General features: G+C 41.8%; 5 protein-coding genes across 11 annotated transcripts; 2 read left to right on the forward strand and 3 right to left on the reverse strand.

Annotated features, from left to right (window-relative positions):
• Window positions 1-6,615: 6,615 nt before the first annotated feature.
• On the forward strand, window positions 6,616-12,825 carry LOC122616196. Of its 6 annotated transcripts, none has more exons than XM_043791557.1 (5): window positions 6,616-6,777; window positions 9,319-9,378; window positions 10,019-10,305; window positions 10,465-11,072; window positions 11,136-12,825. In XM_043791557.1, the coding sequence occupies exons 3-5, from the start codon at window positions 10,035-10,037 to the stop codon at window positions 12,363-12,365; spliced, it is 2,109 nt and encodes a 702-aa protein (XP_043647492.1). In that variant the 5' UTR covers window positions 6,616-6,777; window positions 9,319-9,378; window positions 10,019-10,034; the 3' UTR covers window positions 12,366-12,825. The 6 variants fall into 6 exon arrangements, with proteins under 6 accessions (XP_043647492.1, XP_043647495.1, XP_043647493.1 ...); XM_043791560.1 differs by lacking the exon at window positions 6,616-6,777 and adding an exon at window positions 8,509-9,092; XM_043791558.1 differs by lacking the exon at window positions 6,616-6,777 and adding an exon at window positions 8,509-8,703.
• On the reverse strand, window positions 12,751-15,720 carry LOC122616197. 2 transcript variants are annotated; one of them, XM_043791563.1, is made up of 3 exons: window positions 15,649-15,720; window positions 14,534-14,941; window positions 12,751-14,477 (listed from the first exon to the last, which is right to left on the reverse strand). In XM_043791563.1, the coding sequence occupies exons 2-3, from the start codon at window positions 14,937-14,939 to the stop codon at window positions 12,904-12,906; spliced, it is 1,980 nt and encodes a 659-aa protein (XP_043647498.1). In that variant the 5' UTR covers window positions 14,940-14,941; window positions 15,649-15,720; the 3' UTR covers window positions 12,751-12,903. The 2 variants fall into 2 exon arrangements, with proteins under 2 accessions (XP_043647498.1, XP_043647497.1); XM_043791562.1 differs by lacking the exon at window positions 15,649-15,720 and having other exon boundaries at window positions 14,534-15,020.
• LOC122616198 (tRNA 2'-phosphotransferase 1) lies at window positions 15,003-15,642 on the reverse strand. The gene has a single exon (XM_043791564.1). It carries the CDS (start codon window positions 15,627-15,629, stop codon window positions 15,003-15,005), a length of 627 nt encoding a protein of 208 aa, XP_043647499.1. The 5' UTR covers window positions 15,630-15,642.
• Window positions 15,721-15,798: 78 nt separating the features above from the next.
• Window positions 15,799-17,683, forward strand: LOC122617251 (NADPH-dependent diflavin oxidoreductase 1). Its single transcript, XM_043793011.1, has one exon. It carries the CDS (start codon window positions 15,865-15,867, stop codon window positions 17,611-17,613), a length of 1,749 nt encoding a protein of 582 aa, XP_043648946.1. The 5' UTR covers window positions 15,799-15,864; the 3' UTR covers window positions 17,614-17,683.
• LOC122617250 (intraflagellar transport protein 122 homolog) lies at window positions 17,592-21,907 on the reverse strand. Its single transcript, XM_043793010.1, has 11 exons — window positions 21,739-21,907; window positions 21,427-21,657; window positions 19,906-21,360; window positions 19,367-19,849; window positions 19,035-19,309; window positions 18,833-18,980; window positions 18,572-18,772; window positions 18,388-18,508; window positions 18,181-18,337; window positions 17,848-18,125; window positions 17,592-17,791 (listed from the first exon to the last, which is right to left on the reverse strand). The coding sequence occupies exons 1-11, from the start codon at window positions 21,801-21,803 to the stop codon at window positions 17,696-17,698; spliced, it is 3,510 nt and encodes a 1,169-aa protein (XP_043648945.1). The 5' UTR covers window positions 21,804-21,907; the 3' UTR covers window positions 17,592-17,695.
• Window positions 21,908-21,912: the final 5 nt, after the last annotated feature.

A 21,912-nucleotide genomic window follows, 5' to 3' on the forward strand; every position in this document is an offset into this window, starting at 1 on the left:
ACCAATATTTCGAATGTTCTGATAAAAATACTGATATTTAAATTGCAAAAAAACAGAAAATCCATTTTCGGCCAAAATCCAAAAATCATCATCAAAAATTGGAAAAAATGTGACAAAAAAATAGATTTTTTTTGGTAAACACAGTTCGATTGGAAATTTAATTACGAATTCAACGAGATATGACATTCCATATTTGGACCAATATTTCGAATGTTCTGATCAAAATACTGATATTTAAATCGCAAAAAAACAGAAAATCAATTTTCGGCCAAAATCCAAAAATCATCATCAAAAATTGGAAAAAATTTGACAAAAAAAATAGATTTTTTTTGTTAAACACAGTTCGATTGGAAATTTAATTACGAATTCAGCGAGATATGACATTCCATATTTGGACCAATATTTCGAATGTTCTGATCAAAATACTGATATTTAAATCGCAAAAAAACAGAAAATCAATTTTCGGACAAAACCCAGGAATCATCATCAAAAATTGGAAAAAATGTGACAAAAAAATAGATTTTTTTTGGTAAACACAGTTCGATTGGAAATTTAATTACGAATTCAGCGAGATATGACATTCCATATTTGGACCAATATTTCGAATGTTCTGATCAAAATACTGATATTTAAATCGCAAAAAAACAGAAAATCAATTTTCGGACAAAACCCAGGAATCATCATCAAAAATTGGACAAAACTTGACAAAAAAATAAATTTTTTTTGGTAAACACAGTTCGATTGGAAATTTAATTACAAATTCAACGAGATATGACATTCCATATTTGGACCAATATTTCGAATGTTCTGATAAAAATACTGATATTTAAATCGCAAAAAAACAGAAAATCAATTTTCGGCCAAAATCCAAAAATCATCATCAAAAATTGGAAAAAATTTGACAAAAAAATCAATTTTTTTTGGTAATCACAGTTCGATTGGAAATTTAATTACGAATTCAACGAGATATGACATTCCATATTTGGACCAATATTTCGAATGTTCTGATAAAAATACTGATATTTAAATTGCAAAAAAACAGAAAATCCATTTTCGGCCAAAATCCAAAAATCATCATCAAAAATTGGAAAAAATTTGACAAAAAAAATCAATTTTTTTGGTAAACACAGTTCGATTGGAAATTTAATTACGAATTCAACGAGATATGACATTCCATATTTGGACCAATATTTCGAATGTTCTGATCAAAATACTGATATTTAAATCGCAAAAAAACAGAAAATCAATTTTCGGCCAAAATCCAAAAATCATCATCAAAAATTGGAAAAAATTTGACAAAAAAAATAGATTTTTTTTGTTAAACACAGTTCGATTGGAAATTTAATTACGAATTCAGCGAGATATGACATTCCATATTTGGACCAATATTTCGAATGTTCTGATCAAAATACTGATATTTAAATCGCAAAAAAACAGAAAATCAATTTTCGGACAAAACCCAGGAATCATCATCAAAAATTGGAAAAAATGTGACAAAAAAATAGATTTTTTTTGGTAAACACAGTTCGATTGGAAATTTAATTACGAATTCAGCGAGATATGACATTCCATATTTGGAAAAATATTTCGAATGTTCTGATCAAAATACTGATATTTAAATCGCAAAAAAACAGAAAATCAATTTTCGGACAAAACCCAGGAATCATCATCAAAAATTGGAAAAAACTTGACAAAAAAATCAATTTTTTTTAGTAAACACAGTTCGATTGGAAATTTAATTACGAATTCAACGAGATATGACATTCCATATTTGGACCAATATTTCGAATGTTCTGATCAAAATACTGATATTTAAATCGCAAAAAAACAGAAAATCAATTTTCGGCCAAAATCCAAAAATCATCATCAAAAATTGGAAAAAATTTGACAAAAAAATCAATTTTTTTTGGTAAACACAGTTCGATTGGAAATTTAATTACGAATTCAGCGAGATATGACATTTCATATTTGGACCAATATTTCGAATGTTCTGATAAAAATACTGATATTTAAATCGCAAAAAAACAGAAAATCAATTTTCGGCCAAAATCCAAAAATCATCATCAAAAATTGGAAAAAATGTGACAAAAAAATAGATTTTTTTTGGTAAACACAGTTCGATTGGAAATTGAATTACGAATTCAGCGAGATATGACATTCCATATTTGGACCAATATTTCGAATGTTCTGATCAAAATACTGATATTTAAATCGCAAAAAAACAGAAAATCAATTTTCGGCCAAAATCCAAAAATCATCATCAAAAATTGGAAAAAATGTGACAAAAAAATAGATTTTTTTTGGTAAACACAGTTCGATTGGAAATTGAATTACGAATTCAGCGAGATATGACATTCCATATTTGGACCAATATTTCGAATGTTCTGATCAAAATACTGATATTTAAATCGCAAAAAAACAGAAAATCAATTTTCGGACAAAACCCAGGAATCATCATCAAAAATTGGAAAAAACTTGACAAAAAAAATCAATTTTTTTTGGTAAACACAGTTCGATTGGAAATTTAATTACGAATTCAACGAGATATGACATTCCATATTTGGACCAATATTTCGAATGTTCTGATCAAAATACTGATATTTAAATCGCAAAAAAACAGAAAATCAATTTTCGGCCAAAATCCAAAAATCATCATCAAAAATTGGAAAAAATGTGACAAAAAAATAGATTTTTTTTGGTAAACACAGTTCGATTGGAAATTGAATTACGAATTCAGCGAGATATGACATTCCATATTTGGACCAATATTTCGAATGTTCTGATCAAAATACTGATATTTAAATCGCAAAAAAACAGAAAATCAATTTTCGGACAAAACCCAGAAATCATCATCAAAAATTGGAAAAAACTTGACAAAAAATCAATTTTTTTTGGTAAACACAGTTCGATTGAAAATTTAATTACGAATTCAACGAGATATGACATTCCATATTTGGACCAATATTTCGAATGTTCTGATCAAAATACTGATATTTAAATCGCAAAAAAACAGAAAATCAATTTTCGGACAAAATCCAAAAATCATCATCAAAAATTGGAAAAAATTTGACAAAAAAATCAATTTTTTTTGGTAAACACAGTTCGATTGGAAATTTAATTACGAATTCAACGAGATATGACATTCCATATTTGGACCAATATTTCGAATGTTCTGATCAAAATACTGATATTTAAATCGCAAAAAAACAGAAAATCAATTTTCGGCCAAAATCCAGGAATCATCATCAAAAATTGGAAAAAATTGACAAAAAAATAATTTTTTTTGGTAAACACAGTTTGATTGGAAATTTAATTACAATTCAACGAGATATGACATTCCATATTTGGACCAATATTTCGAATGTTCTGATCAAAATACTGATATTTAAATCGCAAAAAAACAGAAAATCAATTTTCGGCCAAAATCCAAAAATCATCATCAAAAATTGGAAAAAATTTGACAAAAAAATCAATTCTTTTGGTAAACACAGTTCGATTGGAAATTTAATTACGAATTCAACGAGATATGACATTCCATATTTGGACCAATATTTCGAATGTTCTGATAAAAATACTGATATTTAAATCGCAAAAAAACAGAAAATCCATTTTCGGACAAAATCCAAAAATCATCATCAAAAATTGGAAAAAATGTGACAAAAAAATAGATTTTTTTTGGTAAACACAGTTTGATTGGAAATTTAATTACGAATTCAACGAGATATGACATTCCATATTTGGACCAATATTTCGAATGTTCTGATCAAAATACTGATATTTAAATCGCAAAAAAACAGAAAATCAATTTTCGGCCAAAATCCAAAAATCATCATCAAAAATTGGAAAAAATGTGACAAAAAAATAGATTTTTTTTGGTAAACACAGTTCGATTGGAAATTGAATTACGAATTCAGCGAGATATGACATTCCATATTTGGACCAATATTTCGAATGTTCTGATCAAAATACTGATATTTAAATCGCAAAAAAACAGAAAATCAATTTTCGGACAAAACCCAGAAATCATCATCAAAAATTGGAAAAAACTTGACAAAAAATCAATTTTTTTTGGTAAACACAGTTCGATTGGAAATTTAATTACGAATTCAGCGAGATATGACATTCCATATTTGGACCAATATTTCGAATGTTCTGATAAAAATACTGATATTTAAATCGCAAAAAAACAGAAAATCAATTTTCGGCCAAAATCCAAAAATCATCATCAAAAATTGGAAAAAATGTGACAAAAAAATAGATTTTTTTTGGTAAACACAGTTCGATTGGAAATTGAATTACGAATTCAGCGAGATATGACATTCCATATTTGGACCAATATTTCGAATGTTCTGATCAAAATACTGATATTTAAATCGCAAAAAAACAGAAAATCAATTTTCGGACAAAACCCAGGAATCATCATCAAAAATTGGAAAAAAACTTGACAAAAAAATAGATTTTTTTTGGTAAACATAGTTCGATTGGAAATTTAATTACGAATTCAACGAGATATGACATTCCATATTTGGACCAATATTTCGAATGTTCTGATCAAAATACTGATATTTAAATCGCAAAAAAACAGAAAATCAATTTTCGGCCAAAATCCAAAAATCATCATCAAAAATTGGAAAAAATGTGACAAAAAAATCAATTTTTTTGGTAAACACAGTTCGATTGGAAATTTAATTACGAATTCGACGAGATATTACATTCCATATTTGGACCAATATTTCGAATGTTCTGATCAAAATACTGATATTTAAATCGCAAAAAAACAGAAAATCAATTTTCGGCCAAAACCCAGGAATCATCATCAAAAATTGGAAAAAATTTGACAAAAAAATCAATTTTTTTTGGTAAACACAGTTCGATTGGAAATTTAATTACGAATTCAACGAGATATGACATTCCATATTTGGACCAATATTTCAAATGTTCTGATCAAAATACTGATATTTAAATCGCAAAAAAACAGAAAATCAATTTTCGGCCAAAATCCAAAAATCATCATCAAAAATTGGAAAAAATTTGACAAAAAAATCAATTTTTTTTGGTAAACACAGTTCGATTGCAAATTTAATTACGAATTCGACGAGATATGACATTCCATATTTGGGCCAATATTTCGAATGTTCTGATCAAAATACTGACATTTAAATCGCAAAAAAACAGAAAATCAATTTTTGGCCAAAAGTCAAAAATCATCATCAAAAATTGGAAAAAATTTGACAAAAGAATCAATTTTTTTTTTGGTAAAAACAGTTTGATTTGAAATTTAATTACGAACTCAACGAGGTATGACTTGTCATATTTGGAACAATATTTCGAATTTTCTCTGCGGGGTGTAGGGTGCAGGGTACGTGGTGTGCGGTGCGTGGTGACTGGTGTGGGGTAATTATATAGGTAATTCAAGGATTACTGATTTAGGTTAAAGTGATTTAGCTATATATTAGTTCATTATTTATATTATTATTATTTATATATTTTTAATGCGGGGTGTGTGGTGTGTTTACTTAAAATACATAGACCCCGCACCCGCACCCTGCACAAGTTAAAAGAAGATTTCTTGTTTTGCTAACGCTTAAAGTCTAACGACCTTGCCGGCGGCAAAACAGAAGCACTTGCCGAAAATGACACCCACTTGCCGCCCCCTTAAATTAACCGCACAGAACCAACAAGTGGGTGGTGTAAATGGGGAAGGGGCATTGGAAGGGAAGAGGCAAATAAAAGGGAGAGCGTGCATAATACCGACGCAGCACGTGCCAAAAGTAGCCGCCAAACTGCGCAGACTCAGTGAGTGTCAAACTGTGCATCGGGCGTTTAGCAAATAAACATTGCATACTTCTAGGCAGCACTCGCGAATGTGCAACGCATGGCGTGTAGCAATTGCCCATGCACCTGGAGAAACGACTTATTAATTTGAAACTTCGAAACAACTAAATAACAATGTTAAGGCAAACCTTTTCTTGGCATGGCATAACTCGAATACACATCGGTATTTTCTCTAACATTCTAATATTTCTTACTATCATACAAGGAAGTACAAGATATATGAAACAAAAATTATTATATATAAATATGTTATATTTCATTTAAATATCATAATTTTTAAAGTGTAGTTTGTAGCTTGCTTATATTGAATCAGCGTTATCTTCATATCAATGTTTGATTTAAGTTCTCAGGAATTGAACGATTTACAAAACAATCTCTGCAGATTAATATTCTTATCTAAAATGCGAGTTGACTTTTTAAACATTGCCCCCCATCTAACAAAACCACTTGTTTTCTGCTAAATAAAGAAGAATAAAGAAAGTAGTCCAAGTCCATACTTAATTAAATGCAACACCGGTTCAAAGGCATTTTTAATATGCCGTTTCTCAGTGAAAAGATAAAAATAGTTCAAAAGGAACATACATATATGATTTTATTTACGAACATTAAACCTATTAATTGTGCTCAGTGTCTAGCCTGCTGGTGCTGGTTGTTGCTGCTGTGGCGCGTTGTTGTAGTTGCCAGTGGCGGACTCATGTGGTTCTTGCTGTTGCCACCCAACAAGGGTGTAAAATATCTCGCGTCGGCAACGAGTCGTCGTCATTCGTCGTGGGTCTCCGCTCGCTGGCAGTCGCACATCCGCTCAGTTGTGTCGTGTTATCCGTTCCGCCAGCAAGGATCTCAGTTGCGCACAGTTTCGAGTTCCTTAATTTGCAATCCGACTGCAAATATTTGTATATTTGCTGCAATCAATGGGCCTGTTCCATATGGCGAGTGGGAAATGTGAGTGTGCGAATATGAGAGTGGCCCAAATCTGGGATGAATCCTTGTCCAAATGCGCTGGGTGTTGACAAACTTTCAGGCTGTTTGGAAGAGTTCGCCATTTGCGCGCGAGTGTGTGTATCCGTGTGCGTCCTTTTTTTGTATCTGTGTATCTCTTAGCTTTCTATCTGTATCTGTACGTGCAAGTGTATCTGTATCTGTAGGCAGTGTGCTCGACGAAAAACGATTGCACTTTTACGCTGACGCTGCAGCAGAAGCAGTTCGCTTCAATGGAACTTGACATAGTACGCCACCCAGTCCACGCCCACTTCCAACCCCCCACCGCCTTTGGGTTGTATATGTATATGCACATGTATATTGTTGCATTGCATGTGTTATTTTTACCACCGCAAAGTGTCCTCGACACACTCACACACTCACACATTCACAATCGTGTCCTGCAGCGGATCCGGATCCCACAGCACCCCCTCACGCCCCTCACCCGAATCACCCCATTCACCCATAGTTGTATTATTATTTCTGTATAGTATTGCCCCTTTGAATGGCTTTCCCAAGTGCATTTGCCATTAAAATGCAATGCATTATCTAGATGCATGGCTACTCGTGAAGTGCCACGCCAAACTAATGTCGCTTTTTAATGCCAGACTTTGTCGGTGCCTCGCTAATTTATCCAAATGGTTGTTCAGGCCCAACTGTCAATTCAATTAGATGAAATCTGCTAAATACAGCAAATTCCCTAGTCGAAAATGTTGTAAAATGGGAAATAATCGACATAGCTAGTAACATACAAACAAATGCAGTTCACATACAAAAATGTTGTTTTTTTCAAACCAATTTTTTATCGCCCTTCCTGTATCAAAATGTATGTATATGTATCATAACAAGTTGTTTCAGCAGTTATCATGGTTTGAAATAGGAAAATCCGGGCATATCTCAAAACCCACACCATTTGGAGCTCGCTTCATATGCGTAATACCAGTGCGTAATATCAGTGCTTAGAAATCTTAGCTAGTAACATACAAACAAATGCAGTTCACATAAAAAAATGTTGTTTTTTGCAAACCAATTTTTTATCGCCCTTCCTGTATCAAAATGTATGTATATGTATCAGAACAAGTTGTTTCAGCATTTATCATGGTTTGAAATAGGAAAATCCGGGCATATCTCAAAACCCACACCATTTGGAGCTCGCTTCATATGCGTAATACCCTTAAATCAGTGCTTAGAAATCTTAACCTAGATGGGTTGGAAGGAAAAATTATATTATATTATATAATATAATTATTATATATTATTATTATATTTTAAATTACTCGTAAAGTATATAGTACGAATTACTTAGTTGTCAAACATTTGCTTAGTGCCGAACTACACCTGATCGCTCAGTGCTGGGCATGAATATCACATAATTATATTTAGACAGCTATAAAAACGTGTCATGGATTGACACAGCACAATATCTGATCAATGTTTGCACCATGAGAAACTGCTAAAAAGTGAAAACTAATGATCACTGTGGAGTCTCTAGTCGTGATCGATGAAATAATGCCGGCAATGGAGAAGGCGAATCGCACATCCATCATGAGGCATCATCATCAGCTCTACTTCCCAATTTCGGATTCCCAAGAGCCCCCAACCCCGAAGAGCCCCATAGCCCCATAGCCCCATACCATACCCACTAACCCACAGCATGCCCACACCATACCCAACAGCAAACTTATTTCTGTGCTTGGGCTCCGTCGCATTCGCGATTCCATCGTCGCAGTGCGCGGACCGTGCCGAAAGGAAAAGATTAGCATTGGCAGAACGATGTACTATGTACTGTGTACTACGTACTATGTGCTATTTCGCTGAGCAGACGATGCATTTCCATTAATTGAATTCGCAAACGCCCCTTTTCGGAGCCCCAAAATGCGCCCATCCAAGGTTGGCAAAGCACATGTTATTTATATGCTCGTCGGCTAGGGTAAAACAAACATTTAGAAAAAACAGAGTGCGTTAAATGTTTAAAAGTTGTGAATGGGAAAATGTAGACAAGTGAAATATTCAAACGTTTGTTGACCCGGAAAACAACATGTGTACTACAAACAATAAACAAAATTGTAAACAAGTGCAAATCGGTGAAATACAAATATTATGTAAATCTATAAACCTTCAATACACAAACGAGTATCTAATATCTATAAATAAAACTAAATCCCTAATGAACAGAAACTATAGTCGTATATATTTGTATATTGCACGCCTAAAAGCTATTGAAAGACAAAAAATCATAGGATGATGTGCTCTGAAGAGTAATTACAAAAAAGGCAAAAGTTAGTAAATCAGCTTTGAAATGCAAACCTCCGGCATTTGCCAATTATAAACTCATCAGCATTATCATATTCGTTTTTTGCAAGGCTTGCAAACGAATCACATAATTTATTCATTGTTTACACAGAAAATATATGCGACACTGCAAACTGACCCTCGTAATAAGTGGAAAATGAGTTTTCCTGAAAACCATTTGCCAGCAGTTAATGCATTGTACTTCCATTTCAGCTGCGAAATCGACAATAATACGCCAATGAATCGAAAATCACTGCAATAAGCATTACAGAGGTAAGTCAATCAAAGCATATTATCTAATTAGTACAACTCCTGCTAATTCTAAACTAAAGTAAAAAAGACTTTAAAACTAACAAAATACAAACAGTGAATTCGTGTTTTTCTAGTAGAGTGTAGGGTATACTAGACTTGTTGAAAAGTATATAACAGGTGGAAGGAAAGGCAAACGCCCACAACAACTTGTTACTCACACACTTTTGAAAAGTGTTTCAATTTTGTATACCCTACAAGGGGTATATTGGTTTCACTCAGCACTTGCTTTACTGATTGCATTGGCGCTTCACTACCTGCGTTATAGGTATCTTATAGTCGCGACACTAGTCGATTTCCACTTGTGTATTTGCATTTATAATTAGCGTGACTTTCTGCAAGTGTAGCGAAAGTTTTTACGAACAGCTGTTGGCTTTAATGATTTCAAGCCCAAATATAAACTTAAATAACAAATTACACTAAAAATGCGCAAATATTAAAATTGAGCAGCAGCCTTTTCAAAAAACGTAATTAAAATGAAATCCAACTCGCTTTTGCAGGCCATAAAGTCCATTTGCATTTTGATTGAACTAAAGTTTCAGTTTGCCTTACAAGTCAGTGGGATTGATTTGAACTAAGTGATTTTTTTTATGATTATAAATAGTCAGCGCCTAAATGACATGGCAGAGAAACGCCTACTGCTGGATCCATCCGCCGCCGCAGAGACGGAGGAGCCGGAGGTACAAATGACCCGACGGGCCGGAGGAGTGCTCCATGCCATCCAGCACCGCTCACTTCCGGTGAGCAGGAAGTCGGTGCTGGGACTGCTGGTGTCCTTTACGTTCTGCTACTTTCTGATCGGCCGAACCGGCTGGGTGAACGTCCTCGATCTGGACGTGCTGCACTCGGATAACTACGTCACGGTGCAGCATCAATCGACGGTGACGGATGGTGAGTACACCAATAGAACCAACTAACTATGTATGTATATGCCTGCTTTATAGTTTTTGCCTTGCCTATTTTATTTGCATGTTAGTAATTATGATTTCTGCATTGCTCTTCGTTTCTTCGTTTTTTTGCTCCTTATTTTTGTGCCTGCCTCCCGCCCAGTAGAACGTGAGACCATTACTGAGTGTATTCCATCTGTCCCGAAAGGCTTCCTGGTTTACAGCAACTCCTGCCGCATCATGGAGGTGGATCCCTACAAGAACGAGGTGATGCGCCACTTCAAGCGCATCAAATACAAGTCCTGCCAGAAGTTGCCGCCGCTGACGCACGTGAAATTCGAGGCAAAGTCCCAAAAGTACCTGCTCAGCATCGATGGAGCGGCTTTCAGTCGCTATCCGGTGGGCAAACAGCTCCACTGCTGCTACATGGAGGTGCAGCGGGTGGACGAGATGAAGGTCAAGTACACCAAGTGTGAAGCCTTCAAGAGCAGCACCCTGCTGCCCAGTTCCGCCGAGAGCATCATCGTCAAGTGCGATGCGGGTGGCCACCAGATCTATATCAATGGCCATGCGACCGTGCCCGTCAAGGAGGCAGTGCAGCAGCGATTACAAGTGGCAGCTGAGGCGGATGCGAAGGGCTATCCGAGACCTCCGAGCGTCCTGATGCTCGGCATCGATAGCATCTCCCGTGTTAATCTCATCAGAGCCATGCCCAAAACGGCGCAGTACCTCTACGACAACGGATGGTTCGAGCTGGCGGGTTACAACAAGGTGAGAGTGACTCAATTTTGTACAATTTCCAAGTTTCATAGCCACTTCCTGTCCCCTTCCCAGGTGGACGACAATACATTTCCGAACATCATGGCCGTGGTCACCGGCTACAATCTGCCCAATGCCATGCACGCCTGCTCGCCATTCGTGGTTGGTGGCCTGGACAAGTGCGACTACATCTGGAAGCAGTACCAGCAGAGGGGCTACGTGACCGCCTACGCGGAGGATGCCGTCAAGATCAACACGTTCAACTACCTGAAGAAGGGCTTCAAGAACCCGCCGGCGGACTACTACTTGAGGCCATATCTCTCAGCCGCCGAATCGCAGCTGGATCACACGACGGTGAATGGTTTGGTGCACTGCCTCGGTTATGTGACGGCGGCGGAGCACGTGTACGACTATGGACTGGAGTTCACCAGGCGGTTCCTCAACGAGACGTACTTTGGATTTTTCTGGACAAACACGCACAGTCACAGTGACATCTCGCAGACCAGCAGCATGGACAGCTATATGGAGGAGTATCTGCGGAAGCTGGTGCGCCAGGGCACCATGGAGAACACGGTGGTGGTGTTCTTTAGCGATCATGGCATGCGGTTTGGGCCAACGAGGGCCACCTGGTCGGGTCACTTGGAGGAACGTCTGCCGGCCATCTTCATTTGGTTGCCCCATCACCTGCGTAGCTCACATCCGGAGTTTGTGCGCAGCCTGCGGCTGAACAGGAATCGCTTGACCACGCCCTATGACCTTCACCTGACCATGAAGCACATACTGGCCATATCTGGGCGCGCTGAAATGGAATCGTTGGGTCCGGCACCCGACTGTCCGCAGTGCCAGAGTCTACTGACCCCCGTTTCGCCGCTAAGGAGTTGCTCCGACGTGGGCATCGCGGATCACTGGTGCACCTGCTGGGAATACGACACCATCTCGAGCACCTCCAAGGAATCGCGTATGCTCGGCAAGCGGGTGGTCAGCTACCTCAACAACTATGTGGCCGAGTTCCGAAACGGATCGTTTGCCAAGCTGTGTGCTCCTCTCTCCCTGCACAGCATCAAATCCGCGTTCCGGGCGCATCACAATGCCCTCGATCCGGAGGAGGTGCACACGTATCGACTGATCTTCGTCACGGCGCCCAATAAGGGCCAGTATGAGGCCACCGTGCGACACAATCATACGGATGACTCCGTAAAGGTGACCGGATCCGTGAGTAGATTGAACGTCTATAGCGGAGAGGCGGATTGCATGAATGATTTTGCTGCCAAAAAATATTGTTATTGCCGAAAGAAGAAGGCATAGATGTAGTAGGATTATACCTAAGGCTAGTGCCCAAGTGCCGTTACTCGGATTAGGATCTAAAAGTACAATTAACTTAATACTATATAATAGAAATTCTTCCTCTCTCTGCCCAAAAGTATCTGGTGTCTAATGCCGATGGACTTGTAAGCCCACACAAAAGTATACTCAAAATGGAACTCCTAACGCTTTGAAGTGTTCTGTGAATACTGTTTGCATAATTATAGCTTCTTTATTCTACTTGGGGAGTTCAAGAGACATCCTTGTATATTACTTAGTTAAGCTTTGTTGTTAGCCTTGTAAATAATTTCTCCCAGCTCCAAGAGACTTTTGCCAATAAGTAGTTTAGCCATCTTTACATATGATTAGTCCTTAGATTACTAGTAGCTACACTTATAATTTGATGTATTTGTTTAACCTATAGTGATATTGTAAATTCAAATAAAATTATGTATGTAAAGAATATCAATTAAGGTGTCTTTTCAATTTGGCATTGAATACGAAGGGTATGTACATAAACGATTTAAGACTAGTGGTGTTGTCAGATTTGGTCAGATCTGGCGCAAAACTTCCAGGTACTGGCCTTCTCTTTAAAACTATAGTTGCCCAGGAGATTCTTAAACGCCTTGAAAAGCTTCGTAAGCGGACTATTGCGCTGCAGTCCGAGAAGATCTCCCTGAAGGGGCTGCACATCCAGGCGCAGCTCCTTGTAATCCTCACTGGCCTGCAGCGAGAAATAGCCGCGCAAATTGACTGCGTACTGCGGATTTCCCACTCTGGTCTTCGCAAACTCGATCGTCTGCTGCAACTGGTGGGCGAAGAAAGATTGACCGGCGCCGCGTTGGAAGGAGCGTCCTGTCCAAGTGTCGTAGGAAATGCTGATCAGCCACTTGTAGTAAGTCGGCTCATTCGATTCTTTCAGTTCGACATTCAAAGCATAGAGTTGCGTTAGCACATCCTTTATGGTGTCCACATAGCAGACCAACCAGTAGTAGTATATGGGCTGAGTCTCCTCCGTTTTGTTGCTCAGCACAACGGAGCGCAGGCATTTGAGATCGTTTGTGGTGGGCGTGATGACATGCGATCGCACTATGGGCGGCGCATTATACACACCGCCTGCGTCGACTTTCGTTTCTTGTGTCTCACCGACGACTGGCGGTTGCACATGGACGTTTTCCATTCTTTGCTGCTTTCGCGGAGTGGCCCTTTCTGATCTTTTATCCGCCACTATTTTGTCGGCCACTAACCTATCCGCCAAGCCAAATAATAAGTAATCATATAGCTTCTCTGGTTGCGAAGTTAGTTCCTGATCGCTGCAGGCCTGAGCTGCCAGAACTAGGCATTGTCTGAAGTAACATAAATTTGAAATGGACACTGATTTGGCCACGTTGCGTTGCAACTCGAAGGGATCCTGTACGCACATGGCCCGATCCAGCTTGAAAGGTTCTGGCGGCGTATCTGTCGCCTCATACATGAGCTTCTGTTGCTCTTCGTACTCGGGAAATCCTCCCGGCGTGCCCAGCGTTGTCTCCTTGTCCACACAGCTGCCCAAAAAGGGACTCAATACACTTTTGTCAAAGTTGACCGTGCAGTAGTAAACGAAGAAATTTTTGATTAGATCCAGCGTGGTGATCCTTGCTGGAATCGGTGGCGCTAGTTCCAAGCTGTAGGCGTAGTTGACGCCCGACAAAATAACCGGTGGACAGTGCGACTGGAGCTGTTTGATGGAGGGAAACTGTCGATTCACTTGCAAGCTAACGATGATCAAGGATATTAAGCAATAGCTTGTCATGCTGCCATGCCCAATCAATTTTAGCTTCTTAGCCCAGATTTTCAAGAACAAGCTGAGCTCGCGAAGCCGCTCATCGCGAAACATTAGTTCGCCCACAAATCGGGAGTTATATGTGCTATTCGGATTAGACACATTGATGTCTATGTTGAGTCCGGTGAGCTCGTGCTTGCATCTAATGATGGGCACGCAGGCATGTCGAATAGTGAAGACATCAGCAAAGCATTTGGATCTCCGTAAAAAGTGTGAGACCTTGTTGTACAGCTGCTTATAGAACAATGGTGGCTGGTCGCCGTGGGGCTGCAGATACAAATCGATGTCGCTATCTGCGGAAAAGGATTCGTATTATGAACCTTCTTTCTTGTACTACTTGAAAACTTACCCTTCAATGCCAAACCAGTAACCAGTGAACCGAAGGGGAACACCCTAACCCTGCCCCTCATCTCCTTCTCTATGCAGTTGCGGACGTGCCCGAAGCAGGTATCCATCTTTCGCAGATCACAAGCGAAGAAATTCAATACAGTGCGCAAGTGCCCGCCGGACCCAGAATTGTCGAGAGCCTCCCGCAGCTCAGTGCGCTCGGACTGGCTTTGTGTGCTGGCAAATATCTTGGTAATGGCGTTCAATCGCTGTCGCATTTGCTTTTGGGGCTTGCTGGCATGCGTCAGCAGCTCGTGGGCAAGGCAGTCCTGCATACTCTGGAAGGGGGCAGCGCAAACCATGCAGAGCACCAGATTATCGTCACCATCCCCAGGTGGGGAAGTTAATTCCGAGGCAGGCGCCGGCATTTCTGCAAGAACACGTTTCAATTATTGCTTAGCGGCCAGGTTTATTCTATTCAATAACAATGATCAATACGTAAGGGGTTGCCCCGTTTTCCTATCCACCACACGCTGGAAGTAGGAACTATGTATGATGCCCTTGATTCCCGGACAGAGCAGCACATTATTGCTGGATCGATAGATGGGTATGCCATCCGCCAGCACCTTTTCCACATTTAGATATATCAAAATCTGGCAATCGCTGCGGAATCCACTCAGAGTGGAATGGGTCTCATCGCTGCAAGCAAAGTGCACATGGTTGCGGTTCATCCTACTTAGCCCTTGGCTCCTAATGGCCTCCCAATGTCTGTGGTAGGTGCCGTGAACTGCCAGGGGTATCTCTCCCACATGGTTAATCCTCTCCAGACCGCCTGCTTCGCCTTCCACTACCGCCAATGAGTGTCCCTGATTGGCGCGAATCTCGTGGACTCGCAGTTCCGGGTTCCAGCGAAGAGTATATCGTTGCTTGGCATCCACGGCCGCAATCTCCTTCAGTTTTTCCAAGGTAAATGACTTGTAGCGCGGGTGCTTCTGCAAATCGGGGACACTAACGAATCCATCGGCACGGATGGAGATGCCCTCCGTTTTCGCACCGTGCCGCAGCAACCAGGATAGCTTTTTGCTCAGTTGCGTGTCGATTTGCTGTTTAGAGGCCATTATTTGCGCTAAAACTTACTTTTATTTATGCAAAACAATGCAATGTATTCAACTGCGTTTCTATAGCATTCCACAAGTGCAACATCTGGCGGCACAATTTGGTACTAGTGTGCGTGGGCCAACAGAGTGCTGTTGAGTTTAACATCGGGCTGTTAGGCGCAAATTGTAACATATGAAATCAGATCATAAGTCCGGTAATCAGTAGAATTTATTCAAAACTTCCAAATTCTAGAATATGCGGCTGCTAGTGCTCTATGGCAGTCAAACCGGCACCGCCCAGGATGTGGCGGAGCAGATCTGGCGGGAGTCGCATCAACTGGGCTTCCAAGGACCCGTGCTGCCATTCGACGAGTACGATATGTCCAAGCTTATCGAGGAGCGCCTCGTGGTCTTTGTGGTGGCCACCACTGGCGACGGAGTGGAGCCGGACAACATGAAGCTGGCCTGGCGATTCCTCCTGAAGCGCAGCTTACCCGCCCAATCCCTGCAAGGCATGCAGTTCGCTTGCCTTGGACTCGGTGACTCCAGCTATCCGAAGTTTAACTATGCCGCCAAGAAACTGAGCAAGAGGCTGCAGAATCTGGGCGCCAATTCTGTGTGTCCAGTGGGTCTGTGTGATGATCAGCATGATTACGGACACTTGGGTGTATCCCTCACTTGGACGAAGGATTTATGGACTGCTCTGAAGGGCATCTCTGGTCTGGATGAAAGTAAACTGAGCAACAGCACCCAAACTATTGTAAAGTGGTCAGTAAAGGAGTTGCCTAGGGATTCCTGCATTGCTCCCTTGGACAGTCTGCTGTGGAGCCAAAAACAAACTGCGCACTCTTTCAAAATTCTGGATAACCAAAGAACAACGGCAGCGGAGCACTTTCAGGATGTACGCTTCCTAAGGCTGCAGTGTCAAACTGAAGACCTGAGCTGGGAACCCGGCGATGTACTCGATGTTCAGCCACAAAACAGCGATGAAGCTGTCAAAGCATTCTTCGATCTTGTCCGTGAACACGGCCTGTACTTTGATGAAAGCACTGTAGTGGAGGTGTCCAGCGCCCACCAGGATATGCCCCTTCCCATAGCCTATTCCAATCCCTTGAGCCTCCACCAAGCCGCTAAATTCGTGTGGGACTTGAGTGCTAAGCCACGGCAACGTTTTCTCGAGGTGCTAGCCCAGAATTGCAGCGATGAAATGGAAAAGGAGAAGCTGCTGGAATTCTGCTCCGCAGAGGGAATTGATGACTTAGTGGCTTATGTGAATAGGCCGCGTCGTAATCTTTTAGAGGTTCTAGAGGATTTTCGGCATGCCACCTCTACTCTAACTCTACAGCAGCTCTTTGAGATGATGCCACTGATCCAGCCACGTAGCTTTTCCATTGCATCGGATGTTTCCGCCTTAAGCATGGATCTACTGGTGGCCGTTGTGGAGTACAAGACAATAATGCATACTCCACGTATGGGCTTATGCTCCAACTGGCTGAAAACTTTAAAATCCGGTACGGAGTTAAGCGGGGTAGTTAAAGGAGGAACCATGGTCTGGCCAAAGGACTTAAGTATACCACTTATAATGGTGGGACCTGGCACAGGCATCGCTCCATTCCGTAGTATTATCCAAAACCGATTGTATGCTCAATCAAAAGGTTGCACCATTGGTCCCTTGGTTGTTTTCTTTGGCTGTCGCAACAAGACTGCAGATTTCCACTTTGGAAATGACTTCTCCACCTGGACCGATGCGAAACAGGTAGAGGCGCATATTGCCTTCTCGAGGGATCAGGATCAGAAGGTCTATGTCCAGCATTTAATCGCGAAGAATGGTGCTTATCTAGCGAAGCTTATAAAAGACCTTAATGCCTACATTTACGTGGCTGGCAACTCCAATAATATGCCAAAGTCTGTCAAAGAGGCCTTAATCGAGTTACTAGATGGCGATGCCGATTACTTGGATCTAATGATAAAGCAGCGACGATATCAGGAGGAAACCTGGGCGTAACACCGTATTTATTTGCGTATAGTTCCTATTTGTACAGTTTTGGACGGAAATTATATCTTTGCACACACTACTTATGTCAATTTCAAAAGTCTTCCAACAGCTTTTCGGAGGATGTGTGACAGAAGGGACAGTGTCCTTTCTGCAGCACTTGCAGCTCAAAGTCTTCAGCATAGAACAGCTGAAAAAGTATTACTTATAATCCAAAATGAAATGAGAGTTTTTAATTAAACTTACCAGCAAACATTGCGGACAATAGGTAACCTGCAGATCGGGTAATATATTCCGATAGTAAACATTGCGCACATTCTTTCCCCGGCGTTTAAGAATCAGCACATGATTGGGATCTATGGCACGCAGGCCATTGCGATCCAAGCTCAAAGGCAGTGCACTGGCCACATCCTCGTTAAAGGGATCCAAATCCTCGGCGTGCTTCGCAGGAGCCAGCAGCAAGCGCTCCGCCTCGGCATCAGATATATCCACTTCCGGATAAAATTGTACTAGGGGTAGGATTTCTAAAAGAGATCTGAATATTAACAGATACCTAAGATAAAAGAAAAAGATACATACCAAAGGAAACGAAAGAGAAAATATAATCTTGGCGGCAAGTGGGACAACAATTGTTGTTCAAATGTTGACTGTAGTTGGAGCACTTGTAACAAAGTGGCAAAAGCTCCTCCGGATCGTTAAAGCCACTTTTGCAAGCCTTGCTGTTTAGAAAATTGAGCTGAAAAGGAAGTTCCTAAGTATTTCATTCATGGAATATTAACTACTCACATCAATCTGCTCTTGGACTCCAGCTGGTGGCTTCAAAGACTGCAGTCTCTTGTTAATAAGAAGGCACAACTTGTTGGCCTGCAAGAACTTAGCTTGCTTGGCCAGTGTAAAAAGAACCGAACTGGAAGATAGGATTTCAAAATTAATCCACGTTCTACTTTTGCAAGTTATGGTCTTAACTTACAACATGCTTACACCTTTGGGGACACCTTTGTGCTCCACTTCGTTTAGTATAAAGCGGCTTACGTTAAATAGGCTAACTGGGGAATGTGTGGTGAAAGGTTCTTTCATATACGAATATATGACGCTGTAGGCGTAATACACCTTGGCAACACGTAAATGATTTTTGTACTCCGTAAGGTGGTGATCAACAGGACTTTGTTCTCTATAAAATAAAAGTTATATAAATATAAAGGTAATGCGCTCAGGTAGATATTGTACATACTCCTTGGCGTGGTATACATCTAAATGTTGCTTAGCCAACAGCCAATAGAAATAGCTCGCATCCAAGTAGCGCTCCTCCACGATGGCCGTATTGCTTAGTTGCTTTAGCAAACGATTGGCCTCCTTGGTGCGTCCCGCCTTTATGTAAGCTAAAAAACGAAAACTTTTAAATAAACAAAACCTAACAACGGTGATAAACTCACCCTGATGCGCCTCTATAAACTGATCCGTTTCGGCCAGCCATTGCCCATGCTGGTAGTGCACGGTAGGCAGAAGTTCCGGCAACGATTCCGCCAAGCGGAAAGCCTCGGGCCAGTCGCGTACTTCGATGTGCAGTTGCACAACTTGGGCTTCGTCACCCAGCTTCTTGAATATCTCAGCAGCCAGGGGAAGAGCTCTGAGGGTCTTTAGGTTCTGGGCCACCGATTCAAGGGCATCGCGCTCCGTAAGACTCAGTCGTCGTCCGATATCGTACAGCCTGAAAAGCCACTTAGTTAAGTATACAGCTAAATATTACTTTTCTTGATTAAGTTACACATCGGCCCATCCTTGCTCTGCAACAATATCAATGGCCTTCTGGTTTTCGCCGGCTGAGAGCAAAAGTTCGGCTGCAGCTCGTGGCTCCTTCACCGAATATGCCCATTCCGCTCGCTTGCGTACTAGTTCCTTTTTCTCCTGCTCAGTTCCGTCCTTGATATATTCCTGGGCTAAATCGAACATGCGTAGATCTGTGTACATTTCCAGTGCTCTGGAGGACTGGCCACACTTGAGGAATAGACGAGCTGCCTCCTTAAACTTGCCGGCAAAGGCGCAGTTCTCTGCGAGTAGCACCTCTTTAGGTACCGCCGATCTCTGCTGCTGATCACGTAGTTCCCCGATGAGCTTGAGCCACGGAAGGTTCCTCACTTTGACGTAGGCATCGCGGGCGATATTTATGTGCAGTGCCTCCAGCGCGGATTGAGCTAGTCCCTCCCAGTCGCTGGTGGTCACGCCCAAACAGGCGACCTGGTAGGCCTCGCTGAAATAATAACATCGTTAAAGAGAGATACCATGCAGAATAGGCATGTGTCTTACTCAAACAATCCAGCTTCGATGAACTGCCACATAGTGGATCCCAGGGCCAAAGGTGTATTGTGCATGATATTGCCGCGCAGGCAGAAGGCAGTGGCTCCACAAAGACCCACCACCACGCCATGCATGTTCTGTGGTGCCCTCGGCGGCAGATTTCCCACACGAACGCTTAAACCGCCTGTCGTGTGGGTATAGCAGAGCATCGAATCCAGATGCGTGTTCCAAGTGACGCTGTTTACGCCCGTATCCTGGTATAGAATCGTATCGTTGATTATGTCCCGCACCACCAGGCGACCCACATCGTCCACAACGGCGATCTTGCTGCGCTTTGAATTGATATCCAAGCAGCGAACCGCCGACACGGCAGTGGTGATGAGCAGGGGTAGCGAGTTGTTCAGAAAGATTCGGAACACTTGGCCGTTCTTTAAGCCCACCATTAGTCCCTCTCTTCCCACAGGGCCACCGGTGACTTTGATGTATCGTATGAACGAGTCCATGATCCACTCTCTCTGCAGGACACCCATGAAATCCAGACATTGCAGGCGCTTCTCTTGGCACAGGACAATGTGACGGCCACAAACCACCAGCAAGCTGCAGTCAAACTTCTGCTGGATCTTCTCGCGCACCTTATAATGCATTGGTTGATCCTCTCCAGAGCTCAGCTCATAGAGAACCACACGTTCCGGCAGCTGAACCGCCAATCGATTCCGATAAATGGCTATTTTCTGAACCAAATCTCGGCACTTGATTCGCACCTTTTGGCCAGAGATCAGGTGTTGAATGATCACATCGCACATGTTTTCCCGGAAGGCATAGCGCTCGCGGTAGAGAGCGTGCACGGTACTAGACGCAATGTTGAAGCAGGCCAGGGTTCCATCTTGACAGCCAATGGTGTAGGATTGGCCATTCGGATGTAGGGCGACAGTCCAGATCCAGGTGTCAAAGGTATCGCCCAGCGTACCCAACCGAATGCCCTCCTTGGTGAAGAAGTGAAGTCCGCCGGTACAACCGCCCACCAGGCAGAATTCCCCATTGGGAAAGTACTGCAGGCACAAGGGATCAAAGCCCAAAGTTCGCTCCTTGCCAATCATCTGGCCGCTGAGCGTGTGAAAGGATAGCGTTTGGCTCCAGTCCACCACACCAATGGTGTCCACGCTGCCAGGACCACTGGCCGGACAGCATTGGACACTGAAGACGTTGCTGTTGGGGCCACCAGGCCGATCGATCCTGCCCTTCTCCTCGCCCAACTTGTTCCTAATTGATATGGTGCCATTGGCCAGGCCCAGGATCAGGTACTGGCCATCATTCGTCCACGAGCAGCCATTGACACGCGCTGATATCTTGTACTTTTGCACCGCCTTCTGATCAGCCGACCAAAAGGCAAAATCCGACAGGGAACACGAGGCCAGGTGGTGCGAAACAGGATTGAAGCTCATGCACTGAATGGAGTCACCGTGCCTGTGGATGTATTTATATGTTATCACTTTATAAAAACAAATGATTGAATGTATGGTGTGCACTTACGAATACTTCAGCAGCCCCTCGAGCTGCGGTGACCAGACGATGACCATTTTGTCGGAGGCTCCGCTGGCGAACCGCTTGCCATCCCGCGAGTAGGCCACACAATTGACCGTGTCCTTGTGCGCCTTTAATGTGTTCAGCAAGGAGCCATCGTTTGGATCATAGATGAGCAGCCGATCCCCTGCAGCCACCACCAATTGGCTGCCATCGGGGGCGTAGCACACATTGTGAACACTGGAATATTCGGTTTTCCGATTACCGTTATAGCGATGTGGTGCAACAGGTTGTGGTGTTCCACGAATGAGAAAGCTTTACCTGATCTCGTTGTCTTTGCTATTGGGAAACTCGATGCGTTCCAGCCATTTGAGAACTCCCCTCATTGTTGCACAAATCCAATTGTCTAATCCTGCATAGTTGATAAAAATTCCTAAATGCAGGTGCGTTGTTTACACACGGATTCCATGGCAACCAACCACAACAAAAGTTGGC

The sequence above is a fragment of the Drosophila teissieri genome, chromosome 3L (genome assembly GCF_016746235.2).
Source record: "Drosophila teissieri strain GT53w chromosome 3L, Prin_Dtei_1.1, whole genome shotgun sequence".
Classification (NCBI taxonomy): Eukaryota; Metazoa; Arthropoda; class Insecta; order Diptera; family Drosophilidae; genus Drosophila; species Drosophila teissieri.